The sequence below is a fragment of the Phaethon lepturus genome, unplaced genomic scaffold (genome assembly GCF_000687285.1).
Source record: "Phaethon lepturus isolate BGI_N335 unplaced genomic scaffold, ASM68728v1 scaffold10245, whole genome shotgun sequence".
Taxonomy (NCBI): Eukaryota; Metazoa; Chordata; class Aves; order Phaethontiformes; family Phaethontidae; genus Phaethon; species Phaethon lepturus.
Window position 1 is genome coordinate 102,676 of NW_010539876.1, and position 14,232 is coordinate 116,907.

Genomic DNA, 14,232 nt, shown 5'->3' on the forward strand with positions numbered 1-14,232 from the left:
AGTGACACTTTGGTACAGACCATGCAGGTGTTCCTCAGCACAGTAGTGAAAGAGGACAGGGATGAGTAGGTATTAGATACTTTTTGTGATGGATCTTCCTGTCCTTGCAATTCAGTGGTTACAAACTCTTAAGTCCTGTTCACTGCATAAATTTTTAACACAAAAAATACCAAATGCAAAAAGTGTTTTCTATTGGTAGCGCCTTTGGATGGTAGAGAGGAAATAAGATGGGGCAAGTAATTAACAGGAATAAAGTCATCTTCTCTTATTGTAGCACTACATGGAGGATGATGACCACCTCTGTGACCATGACGTGCTTTTTGGCCATTAGCATTTGTAGTTCAAAGGGGACTTTGATGCAGTATGTGAGGAAAGAAGGAAGAAGAAGGGAAAAGACAGCTACCAGGGGAGATCCAGAGTGTCATCAAAAATCTCTTTTGGAAGAAGAAGGAATTAGGCTTCAGAACAAATGCAGTACTTCAGTTCTCAAAAACTACGCTGGGATCATTGAAGATCATACCCATTTCTTACTTGATGCCATATATATATTTGGGAGGTGGGTGGTAAACCTTATTCCCTGAATAGACGGCTGGGGTGTAGTTACTAAAGTATGCAATGAGGCATGTTCACTTTCTTAATTAACAGACTTACCAGAAGTAGATTTTACTGGGAACCTGCAGTAATCCTGATTTTTTTTTTTTTTTTTTTTTTTGTCACCTGACTATGGCATCCAAGTAAACTCACATACCTTGTACCATTCCCAGGCAGTTGACACGATGGAAGCTGTGATCTAATACACATTAGACACAGTTCAAAGACATTTTTGGTCACCACAAGTACTTCTGCTCCATTTACCATCAAATATGAGCATTACTACTTTGAGCTCACCTTTCTCTGTGAGGGCAAATATGGCTGGGGTTTTTATGCTATATGCCAGACATCACTGCCAGCCCTGCATTCTTTGGCTCTGGTAAGCAGGGCATCTTTCCGGCAAGAAAATCTCAGTTTACACTGTGTGAATAAATACCCACAAATGTACAAAAAACCTTACCCTTTCAAGTCCATTTCCTCAAAGCGATTAGTGGTTCTGGCTACATGAGGTTCAGGAATATTTGGATTGCCAGTGTGAGGAGTTTTGTGCCGAGGTGACACAGAATTATACAGGAGTTGCTCGGTCTCAGAGCTATCAAACTCTCCTAGTCATTTTCACACAGTTCTTAAAGTATGGTAACATGGATCTCCAGCTACAATGCTGCATAAATAAAAAAGAAAATTGTCTTTATTCAACCCTCCATCGAGGCTGTCAAAATCTGAGCCTCAGAGACTTCACCACAAAGACAGCAGTAACATACCAGGTTTCCGGAGCAGGAAATCGGTGACCTGTGTTTGAGTCCTGGAGTCACTGCACATGACTGTGTTTGGTAGAGCTGGTCAAATCACAGGAAGAGAGCGTGTGCCAGGCATGTGCAAGTGCTGGTGTTTTATCTTGCTGTGCCACCAGCTGGCTGGATTTCCTCTGTTTTCAAACTTAGGACAGTCTTCATCATAGCCCAAACAGCATCTAGCTATTTTCAAAGGATCCAACTTCTTTCAAATAGCAGAATTATTGAAGCAATTTTGTTTTCTGCCAGATTTTCAGCCACCGGACTTGAGTCAGATACTAAATTAGAGAGACACTTGTTAGCCTGCCGTAACTTCTCATTCCAGCTTGCAGGGATGTTACATGACAGTTACTTGTTGGGGAGGATGCACAATAACACACATAGTGTTTCCAAAAGATACATCATTTACTATATAAGTAATCCTGAACAAAACATCATTTACTGTATAAATGCCCTGCATCCCTGCACTTCAGAATCTGCTGCTATCATGGGCTGCAGGTCATCACAGGGTTGCAGGACACTTTCAGATGCTCCTTCATTTAAGTCTTTGCATGGAAACACAAGAACCTTGTGCAGAACTGACAAACACTGAAAGAAAAAGGATGCCCACAATGGAGTCCATGCAAAGACAAGCAGGATAAATGTGCAGCAGCTCACAATTTGTTGTTACGCTCCCACGAGCCAAGCAGAGCCAGTAGTATCAGTTATTTCTCAAGTACTACTTAGGATAGGCAGTGTTGGCATTTCCCAGTGAGCCTGTGCTAACTACAATAAAGCTGGGAGAGTTGTTGTTTCAGGTGCTGCCTCTAGATAGCCTGCAGCAGGGTTTACTCATCACCAGTTAGTCTAGCTTCCTAAAATCCAACATCCTTTTAATTTGTTGTATCCTGTCAGAAAACAAAATGCAAAGGCTTTGATGTAGGCACTGTCTTTGTATTTCCTACTTAGTGTGTTAAGTACAACCTGAGTCTGTATCCTTGACTGAAACCTTTTGACTTCCCTGTATTAACACAGTGTTCTGTGCACATTTTAGTCAAATTCTGCCATTTCTTGGAATTTTGATTTGAACAGGGTATTATCTTCTTCATGTTCTACAGCGAATGCAAAAGTCACATAAAGCAGGTGACCTGTTCCCCTGAAGGCTACATATGGTGATGCAGGATGTGAAATTAATAACATGGCAGAAGTGTATTCACTCTGTGGCCACAGACAAGTGGTTTTATGCAAGTGATGTTTTAATGTATTTTAATATCACTAATAGTAATTTGAATATTTTTTAATTTTTAATTCTCATTTATCAGGACATTCTAAGAGCAAAGCAACATTAGAACCATTGAAGAAAATCTTGACACACACAAAACCAAAAATGTTAGGATGCACTTGAAGTCTAACACCCAAAGAACACATTTGTTAAACAAGATCTTTCAGAGAGTGTGGTTTTTCCAACATCATTAATATGAAGCACTTCTGTAAAAGCAATGATTGATACTATACCATATTTTTCTGTGCTCTTTTGAAAGAACTAAGTATAAACCATCCAAAAAATCAAATAAAGAGGTGGGCTTGATGTATTTTTATAGTTCTTCAAATGGTGTTCCCTGATTGTGGGAGCATTTCAGCACAAACAAAAGATTTAGCTTGATGCAGCCTTGCTTACGGTGATTTGGGGAAGATCTGTCTGCATTATCCTGGCTGATGCTACTGCTCCTTCTTTCTCCTTGGGAGTCTTAGGCCCATTTCAAGAATTTACAAGGCAGTTAAACAATGTGAATAACACATTTTCCCTTTTAAAGTGGGAAATTTTATTTCATATTTATAAAGATAATTTCATGCTACTAGCAGTGATAGCATATAGCAAAATTGCGTGGCTAAACATCAGACGGTAGTGCTGTGGATGGGATAAGCTTAAGCCCTAGGTGCTACTGAAATGAGAAATAGATCTTTTGCGTGGATGGGTTTTGCTCACCAATACAGACTGAAGAGTCTGAGATTTTCCTTCAAGAGCATGTTAAGTTTTCATTGACCATTGAGTAAAAAAACATTATTGTTGTTGTTGGCTAAGAAAATGTATTGCAAGGAACCTCAGGCAGCTACAGTAACAACTGTTAAGTTAAAAGGTTTTGTTATTTTGAAGTAAAATTACTTTTGTCTGTACCTTACTGTTTCTTGTAAAACACTGACCTTCCCATTCTAGCTTAGTGGCGCAGGGTCTGAGCAACCTTCTAGTAGTTTCATGTGAAACACAAGTCAGCAGAGATTTTCCTTTTCAGGGAGAGTATGTTGCATGTAGTTTATAACATATATTTCCTTAAAGCACACATAGATTCTTTTGAACCTGTAATTTATGTTTCATGTGATTGTTAAGATCGTATCCCTTCCTTTTGAAGACAAAAGCAAAACTCCCATTTATTTCTGTGTTCTGTAATGTATTTGTGTCATCCTACTGTCTTGTTTACCTGAGCAAACTGCAATGCTTTGATGCCTACTTTTTACATTAATTGAAGCAAAATTACTGTGCCCATTGACACTCATTGTATACGGTTTGTTGAATCAAGATTTTTCTCTGTGTTCATCTTAAGCTGCCTGACATCCCTCTTCAAACACTGGCTGTTGAGGCCAGGAGAATATTGCCTTCCCTTGAATTTTTCCCCAGTATAACTTAGTCCTTCATATGTATTCATTTTTCTTTTTGTATGAGGTACTTCTTTTTAGCTAATTCTTTGGAGGAATCAGTTTTAACTAAACTCACCTGTTTTATACCAAAATTCGTAAATATAATTAGGCAGAAACATGTGATGAGCTGACCACAACCCCCATTTCCCATCCCCCTGCACCCAGGAAAAAAGGAGGGGTGGGGGGGAGGTGTTTTAAGATTTATTTTTTATTTTCTCATTATCCCACTCTGATTTCGATTGGCAATAAATTAAACTAATTTCCCCAAGTCATGTCTGTTTTGCTGAGTGATCTCCGCGTCCTTATCTTGACCCACAAGTATTTTGTTGTATGTCCAGCTGAGGAGGGAGTGATAGAATGGCTTGGGTGGGCACCTGGTTTCCAGCCAGGGTCAACCCGACGCACTCATCTGTTCTGTTACTTTATTGGTAACAATATTAAAATTGGTAAAAATAATTAGGATTTTGCATTAAATTAAGATACTCCTTTAAAATGCACATGTAGCTGAGCCAGGTCAGGCTTTTTTATGTACACTGGGCATGAGTTTGCTAGATAACGATCCTATTCCTGCCCCCTCTTTAATGCTTCAGAGATTTCCTTGCCACTGCTGAAGGACCTGCCAAGATACTTTTTCTTCATGTAGAAATGATAGCTGAGTATCACCTTATAGATTTTTCAGGGATAATGACTGCAAAATTGACAGTACATGGATTGTGTTAGTGTTTTGTCCCCACAATAATTCATTTTATTGAAATCTTGCTGGGATTTTAGAGTTAGTTGTTCTGCTTCTCGCTGCCCTGATGGTGTGTGAAGGTGGTGTTACATTCTCCTGGAAAAAGCCAGGAGAGTTAGCAGCCTGATTCTCTTTTTAGACAATAACCGTACGTAGCTGTGGGGAATTAAATAGAAACAGAAGTTACTGCAAGTGTAGTGTAACAGAAGATTTTGTGTGTGTGTGTGTGTGTGTGAGATCTAGACATACAGAATGATAAATTTAATGTCAGGTGTTGTTTTGTTTAGCTGTAATGCTAGCATGCCTGAAAACTCCAGTGGGATGGATTGTGTGTTCTTTGCTTCTGTTTTAAATAAGGAAAAAAGAAGTAAAAACAGCTGATAACTTTTATTGTTGAAGAGTACTGAGATCCTTAGTACATATAAAGTATGTCAAATAATTGGTTACTGTTTGTTTCATTGAAGAATATATAACTATTTATAGAGACAGAGGAAGCTCTCCTAAGAAGTGTCTTGCGTTAACAGTGACATTTAAAGCATGGATGGGTCATGCATGTTGGTGACTTACCTTATTTTGGATAGTTCTTTTAACAACAGAAGATTTTACCAAATCATTCTGTGCTTTCTGTGTGTTTTGGCTTGCTTTGTTTTTTAAAACTTCAGGGGTGTTAAAAAAAGGAGAATATAGATTTTTCATGATCTTTAAAGATCTCTTCCATCCCAAACCATTCCATGATTCTGTGTGCTGTTTATCCAAGAAATGGTGATGTTTTATTGCAAGTATATCGCCCTGTTGTTGGACACATATATCTTTTCTGTCTGTGTGTACTTGGCGCACCTACACCTAATGTGCTTCCATACACTGCTTTTTAATTGAGAGAGATTTACATAAGCTTAAACAATAGCTGGGAAACTAAATTAAGGTAGGAAGTTGAGATTTGAACTGTTGTTCAGACATCTTAGTTCTTACCTGTTGTTTTGAAAAGTTCTTTTCACAAAAAGTGACACCAAGCACTACTGTGAGTATACGTCTGATAATAATACGGTGTGCCTTCATTTCAGGAACTGAAAGCTCATGAACAAAAACTTGAGTAGTTCTGTCAAAATTTTGGTGTTTTTTCTGTATAAACATGAGGACTGCACCTCTTCCCCTGCCCTTCCTTTTCCATGTATTTATTGGGTCCCAAACCTTATAAATCCAGATGTGGCCCTGAGGGATGTGTTTGCTTTATAATGTATTTGCATAGTCATTTGAATAGCCAGCAGGCTATTCGTGATCCGTAGGCAATGTACTCCAGCTTCCAGAGGGAGCCCCACTGAAAGAAAGTGGTACCCAGCCACCTCAGGCATGGGGAGAGATGAGCACAGGTGTATGTGCAAAAGATTGTCTAGGCAACATGGGGTTTAATATTGCAAGCTTTTTTTTTTTTCTATGGTATTGTTTTATTTTGTTTAATCTTGAGATACTGATTGTAGCTTAGGATTTTTTTAAATTGTGTTTTGTCAGAAATTGTTCACATGTCATGGTTTACCAGCCCAAGAAACACCCACATTTTCTGTTCAAAACTTGCTAGAAGCAATTCCTTATTCAGAGTGAAAATTCAGTAAACTCTTGACTTCAGCCTGTGAACTTGTCTCTGACACTTGGTTTCTTTTTCCTGCTGTTCTCTTCCTGTGTGGGTGTGACTTTTATATCGTTAATTTGTTTATAAAGAACAAACCAGTGGATTTTCAAATTCAACATGGAATATCACTGGAGAATTACTTCCTCCAGATGGCTTACAAAAGACTAACCAGGATCCTGTCATTCCTGTTCTGCTTTTACTTCTATTTGGAAAAGATTCCTCGTGAAACCTGAGATAAATTTGGAGAGGTCTTCCTATGGAAAAGAGGCCACACTTGGGAAAGGGTGAAAACCATTGAAGTATAGAGCCAGTAATGCTTAAGCACTGAATTCTTACTGCTTAAGACACTGTTTTCTCCTCTCTCTGGACGTTCTGAAATACTACTGTGGAGTTGTATTTTGTCTGATGGAATTTGTAAGTAGTGGGATTATAGCTAAACAAAAAGATGAAACTTTTTTGTATGCAGTATGCTGTGCTTGCACAGTAGTTTAATTACTCTCTGAACAGTCTCTGCCTAATAAGAGGATAACTGGAATTTCTTAAATGCTATAAAATTAAGACAGGGGAATATGCTACAGATGAAGAAGATGAAGACATGGGACCTGTCCTTCCAGGAGGTGACATGGCTATTGAAGTGTTCGATCTCCCTGAAAATGATGACATGTTCTCCCCCAGTGATGTAGACACTAGCAAGCTTGCTCACAAATTCAAAGAGGTAAGTTAGAGATCAGAAAATATTCCTGAAATATGTCGCTGGAATTAGATTGCTAGTTATCTCATTGCTCAGTGCTTGTTTTTTCTCTTGAAAACTAGAGTTGATTTCTAGCTATTTGTATACTTGGTACTTTTGAATGACTCAAAAAGTTCTACTTAAAAGAAGTGGAACTGTTATTCGGAGTTGTTCTAGCATCAGCTTTCCGGTGAGTGTTGCATTGAAAGAGGTTATATTATAATTTAAGTTTTCAGCACAGAAGTTATTCTGATTCAGCACTTAGTTTGCATTTTTTGACCAGGAAGACACAGTGCAAGTTAATTCATTACTAGCAGATTTCTGCCTTTCCTTTTTTCTCTTTTTTTTTGGGGGGGGGGTCTTCTTTCTTTTTGGTAAGATTCCAGTCGAAAGTGATCGGGAAAACCAAACAGCAAATGCTAAATTTCAGTGAAGAGGGACAGGTGGAGCTCATCCTATACCATTACGAAGCGACTCATCAGTGTACAGCAGTGTCCTATGTTTGGCCATGTGCTTAGAAAGATGCCGTACTGGGGAAGAAGGCATATTTCAAGCTGGTGTTTTACCAAACTCTGTGCTTACAGAGTTTGCATAGCATCTACTGGTACTAACTGGGGCTTGAATCAGTGGCATTCATTGCAGTCGTTGAATTCATATAACTTAACATACCAAAGTACTGAGAAACATTTCTTTTGTATTTTAGGCTGTGCATTTGATGTAGTTTATTTCTGAGCTTTCCTGAATTCTGATGTAAATAAAGACATGAAACAATTGGATTTATCTAAGCCCACACTAATGGGCTGAGTGATGACAATAAAGAACATTTTTCTTTTTTAAATACAGGAAGATGGAAAGGGTCAAAGTGGCCAGAACCTCACAGGAGATTTGAGCAGCAGCACCTGGGCCCAGAAGGGGGTTTTAAAATACAGAGGCTCCCTTTTTAGCCTTCTTCCGCTGTACTTTCCTCTTCCCCTTGCCTCCACTCAAACCAGATATTTTATCTTCTCTAAGTACATTTTGATACTACCGTCTAGTGAGAGTAACGTATGGAAAGTAATCAGTCAATGAGCTAGCAGTCTTTCCCTTTTCTGCTGATACTCGTTTCAGCCTTTGGATGCCTACTGTTATTCAGCATTGTTTTCTGAAAGTATTTACTTTACTTAAATGATAATTTTGTCAGGCCACATTTCAAGTTCCAGGCTCTTATGCAAATTAGCAGAACAGTTTACTTCATTTTCTAATACTTTGCATCATACATAGAAAGTGATACTTTCTCTAAGCGATGGGAAGATGCTACCGTTCTGATTGTGCCAGTGTACCAAGGCTGTGCAAACCACAGATGCAATGATAGGCAAGACATGCACCTTTGAATAAATTACCTGTAAAAGTATGCTTGAATACAGTTTCCATCAGCGTGCACTACTTGAGCATGTCCTAGCTGACTTGAAGCTAATTGCACACCTGTCTGATGTAATGACCTTAAAACGCTGGTGTAGAGGAGAATCAGATGAAGGAACTTTGGGATCCTCTGGTTTAAGTGCAGGTGAGAGCCTGAGAAGAAAACATTAAATGCTCCTGCATAAGAGTGGACTCTTTTTCGCTAACCCACGCCATTACTACTGTTACGAGCATGCCACTTTTGTTTCACCGATTGCATTTAACTGTACACAGCTGCATTTTGGTGGCTGCTACAATGAGTACATGTATTTTTCTTGGTATTTGCCCTGAATTCTTGCAACACTAGAGGACTTGTTCATGATCACGCTGCACAAGCCCACACAGTGTTTTCTGGAATTGTATTTAAAGAGTAACTGTTCTTTCTTGTTCTTACTCCAGAGATTAATGAAAGTATTAAACAAGCGGGTTGGACATAATCTTTAAGCATAATAGCTTGACCTAATTAGTTGAATTCAGTCTTTGCAATGAAGAATGTGTTCACATACTTTGAGAGCACTCTTACTTGAAATACCTTGCTTTTGGAATGAAAGTCAGGAGAGAGATGGGCATTCCTACTGTACTTCTTCATGTCTTGTTTTCCTGGCCGTAAAACAGGAAAAATGGGACTTAACTGCTTTGAGAGAAAGCTAGAAGCTTTATTTTATCAGTGATGGTTGAAGAGAGACAATATCTGTAGGGAGAAGGGACATCTTATGTAAGAATTAGGTATTTTATGTCACAACTTAATGACATATATGAAAAATGGGTTGTTATTATTATATGCAAAAATTATATAATGATTATATAAAAATTGGCATGAAGATTATTAGATTCCATTGGGTACTTTCTTTCCCAGTGTACTCTGGATATTTTAACATTTTGCTAGCTTTTCATCCCCTACATTTTGCAGTCTTAGATGAATTCAAGCCATTTTCTCTCCATATCTTACTTTTTATAAAAAGTTTTATTGTTTTGAAGAAAATTAATCAGCTTTTCAAACCAGCTTTGAAAAGGAAATCTGCCAAAAATTACTCAAAATGTCTTTGTTAAAATAAAGCTTTCACAGTTTTATATTGACTTAAAAAACATAAAAATATAAAGTAGTATCTGCCAAGAATTTGTCTGGCATTATATGGGACATGGAATATGGTATTTCTGCTCCCCTATTAGTAAACCTGCTTAAAAATTTTTTAACTATGGAGTCCAGATTTGCTTGCCAAACAGTTGACCTTGCCTGTTGTTCAGTCTAACCTATAAATGTGATAGGATTTCTTATCTATTCTGCAAGCATAATCAGTTTTTTAAAACAAGAAAAAAGTAGATGTTCAGCTACACATTTGTCTGTTAGGCAGGAAAGTGTCTTTTTTTCTTCTGCCTCAGTGGGATCTGCTGTACCATGTACTGATTCAATGATCTGACTGGGTGCTCAGTATTCAGGTTTTTAACTTAATAACAGAGTATAAAAATAACTGTTAAAACCATCTGTACCTGAGCAGATTGTCATTTATGCAACAATTTGGAGTTTATTTGTATGTAATAAGCTGTTCAAGTGCTGCTTATGGGTTTGTGGGGTTTTAGAAGAGATGGGAATGGACTGTAAGCAGGTAGCCTAAGGCTTTGAGTCTTGGCTTTTTGATTTCATTATTAACTCTGCAAAGGGCAAAGTCTAGCTCATCCATCCTTCCCCTGATTTTATCTCGCTCCAAAACAATGAGGTAGCAGAACTAAGGAAAGGCCTGGGTGCTTTATAAACACCATAACATTTTGAGATGGTTCTTTTGTAACTTTTCACTACTAACAGAAATAGAATGATGAGAAAAAACAGTTCTCAGCTTCTGAAAATTGCAGGTCAGAGGTTGGATTGAGTGAGCTCAAAAATTGCAAGTAACCTCTTGCAAATGCTAATTGAAGTATCTCTGTAGTTTTAGCTACTATGTATAATTCAAAAAGGTATATATCCTTCTCGGCTCCCTGGTCTACTGGGTGGGCTAGCACCACTGGCCACTTGTTGCTGTTAACACCAGCTCCAGAGCTGCCGAGTGCCCTGTTCCCACCTGCATTGGTGTCTCTCCGTCCCAGACCAGTAGCCCTGCTCTCATGTGGCACTTCCTCGGGAACTGCGTGTGATCCACGGGTTAGCTGTGTGCTTGGGGCAGGTTTAGTTTGGCCCCACGCATCTTCCAGCTGCTGGAGTGCCTGGTGTGCCTCCATATTTTACGTTTCTGCAGGCTGTTACAGTCAGTGACTGGTTTCATTTGAAATGAAATCTTCTGTTTTCACTGAGCACTTGAAGATTCATTACACTTTTCAGTGCAAAGTCAAGAAGTGAGTCTAAGATGGTCCTGGGGATGAGAAGTGCTTTTAGTCTCCTCTGGAGACAGTGACCAAGAAATGGGTGGTGGAAAGAAGATTCCTGAACTGTTCCTCAAGTGGGACTGGTTGCATCAGTGCCTAGTTTATTCCTTCCAGCATAAACTCAGTAACTCCCCACCAAAAGGGAAGAGGTTTATTCACTGGATCACTTCAGGCTGACTTGCAAACCAAACTGCATCCGAGAGCGTGCATTTCCTATGCTGCCACAAGAAGCGTGTTCAAGAGGTCCCATGAGAAGGAAATTTCAAAAGTACCTTGGCCTTTCTCAAAGATAGTTCTACCAGTCAGCTCTGTGATGGCTTCTGTTATTTTGAAAATTACTCCTCACCTCCAAGAAGAACTTCTGTTTTGAATTATTTGTACATTTTTTACTAACAGTCTGGTCTTCAAGAATGTAGCCATTGCTTCACCAGAGATGATAATTTCTGTTTCAGTACAGTTCCCTCATGTACTCCACTAGCTCAACATAAAGTATTCCCAAAGGCTTCTGTTAGTCTTGTAAGAGAATTAACCCCCATGTAAAACATGTTTTTCCGTAACCATCCCTGGTGTTCATAAATAATGGACAAAGGCTTTGTCTCCACTGCAGTGCCAGCCGAGGCTGTAATTCAGGTTTTGCCCTTGCCCTCAACCCAACACACACAAGTCACTCGTTCAGATTAAACAGTGCTTTGGATGTCAGGGTTTGGGGCCTGTCAGAAGTTTGTCTATGCTGCCTGCTCTAAATAATAAAGCAGCAGGGATTTGCATGCGGGCCGGTATTGGGTGCACGTGCCTGATCATTTCCATTTGCATTGGTTTATGCTGTTGAAGCTGTGATTCGATTCGTACTTCAGAGTGTTCTTGGAGCCTGCGAATAGGAGACCTTTGGGGTAAAACTAAAGATGTTTCAGGACGTTGCCCAATGCACTCAAAGAGCTAATGAGTATTCACTCCACAGAATCGGACTAATGTAGGTTAGTCCAAAAGAAATCCACCCCGAAAGTGGATGCCAGGCCCTCAGCGCTGACCCTTTCGCTGTACAGCTCCACTGTTACTGTGGCACAGTGCTTGGTAATGCAACTACAGCCTTCAGCACGCTGCCTGGGCTGATAATCTACTTGCAAACATCTTGTGTGCTTGAATGCGATTTCCTGTTTTTACAGTTTCCCCATGTAACTGCTTTCACTTGGGATTAGCTACCTGGAGCAGAATAACTCCAGCTAATGATGGAGAAAGACAGCATCAGTTTACCTTTTTTCTTGCACAAAATAGACATGTGGAATCTTCCCTCGAGGTTTTCCTGACGTCTTGAGTTTTTAAATCACTCATTTCCATATTTGCTTTTTTGTAACGTGCCTGCTTTAATCAATGCGGTGGGACTTCCTGGCAGCACTGGGACGTATTTCACGTTCACATCAGAGGAGAGCAAAGCCCAGCAGGGTAACATCTATTTTTTTTTAAGCATAAGACATTTGGCTTTGCTAAACAGATTGGATGTTCTGATTTGAAATTATGAGTGGTTAGACGGCATCCTATCTTTAATTAGGTTGCACAGACTGAGTCATTTTGCAAGCTAGACATTTTAATTTACAATCTACTGCACTGCAGCACTCTTCAAGGCCTTCTGCTATGTAATAAGGTATTCAACTTGCAGCAGAGGCTTTAAAAATACTGGAATACTCTCTGTGACTTCACTTGTTTATTTTATATTTTCAATTTTAGTTGCAAATCAAACACGCAGTTACAGAAGCTGAAATTCAGAAGCTGAAGACGAAGGTAAGAATCAATATGCGGTTAATACGTGCTGTTTTTTTCCTCTCATGCAAAATCAGATCTGAAGACTTGTATCTTTATGTGGGTGGAGAAGTCAATGGCCTTATTAAAGGCTGCTTAAGAAGCACAGTGGCTCAGCTAAATCTTGTCTTGGTGTATATTCTCTATTCAAAGTTTCAAGTAAAATCTTAAGTGCTGCTATTAAGAGAAATTGCCAACTTGTGTAGCTTCAATTAAACATACATTTTAAGGGGTATCATAATGACTAAATGGCAGATTTCTAGTTTTACAATTGTAATGCATTTTCTTTTTTATAAAATGTGTTTTAAATTATATTTTGATTGAATATTCAAGTCTAAGTTAGTAGGCTTTTTATTTACCAGTGATGTTAAAGTGTCCTGCTTATGTTAGTTCCTGTTTTTTTGACTTTTTTTTGTAAAAAAAATCATTTATTTAAAGGTATTTGATAAAAATTACTTTTTTGTATACTGAAGAAAAAGAGCTGTTTCATATTGCTGCAGTTCTTCAGGAAAAAGGTTACCGGTTTAACAGAAAACATTTTCTCACAATTGGTTGCTATTTGTTAGATTGAATTTGCTATAGTAATAAAAAGAAATTTTTTTTTTTGTACTAGGATAACCTTTATGGGAAGTCAACTGATAATTCAGTTGTTGAGTAATATTAGGTTTTTGTAATGACATCCTTCTCTTTGAGTTTGAGTACATTGTAAAGGAAATAAAAAGAAGGCAAAGAGAAAATTGTACTTCAGCAAAAGATTTTAGATTATTATTTCCTTCTAGCAACTGTTTGCACTCACCATGTATTTTGCATAGTGTTTATCAAATCTGCATAAATTATTGTTAAAAACAAATTCAGAATGCAACTATTTTCTGTAAGGACAATTCCTGTTTTACTGTTTCAGTTCAGAAAGTCAGAAATCTTTTCTTCCTCTGCTTTCCAGTTCCAGTCTAGCAATCGGAGCTGCACGGTCAATCCCTTGGGATTGTGCCGAGCCCTGTTGACTTCACGGCAATAATGCGTGAGCGTAGACATTCATCTGTGCAATTGCATTTGCAAGATTAGGGTTAATGTGCCTTTTTGTGTTGGACTTCTTTACCTTGTGGTTTGCATAGAGCCAAAGAAAATGTGGCTAGTTTAGACATATTACTAATAAAACTGCAAACAAGTTGTTTTGGTTTTGTGTGCATCATCCTTGGTGCTAGCAGAACCGCCTAGAGCAAATTAAACAGCCTTGATAAGTAAACAAGAATCTTAAGGCATTTTTTGTTTTCCATAAATCCTGGGAGCTAAAATATACAAGCTGCTGAACAACCCAGTCCTTATCCAGCACCAAACATTCAAACCTGCAGCTAGCTTTAGCAGGGAAGTGAGAAGCCTAACACAAAAAAAAATTCTAACAAAAAAAAAAATAGCAAAGGAGATAAGGTTTATTATAAACTCAGCAGTAAAATTTGGACTTCTCTAAGGTCACTTGGAAAAAGTCATTGGACTTATTGGTGCCAAG

The 14,232-nt window shown here is 38.6% G+C and overlaps 1 protein-coding gene across 3 annotated transcripts in view; it reads left to right on the plus strand.

Moving 5' to 3' along the window:
• Positions 1–14,232, plus strand: part of PPP1R9A (protein phosphatase 1, regulatory subunit 9A) — a 140,401-nt gene that overhangs the window by 101,745 nt on the left and 24,424 nt on the right. For all 3 annotated transcript variants that reach the window (XM_010287264.1, XM_010287265.1, XM_010287266.1), the window contains exons 6-7: positions 6,972–7,127; positions 12,657–12,710. In XM_010287264.1, the coding sequence (XP_010285566.1) occupies positions 6,972–7,127; positions 12,657–12,710 (210 nt within the window). The remainder of the gene's footprint in view (positions 1–6,971; positions 7,128–12,656; positions 12,711–14,232) is intronic.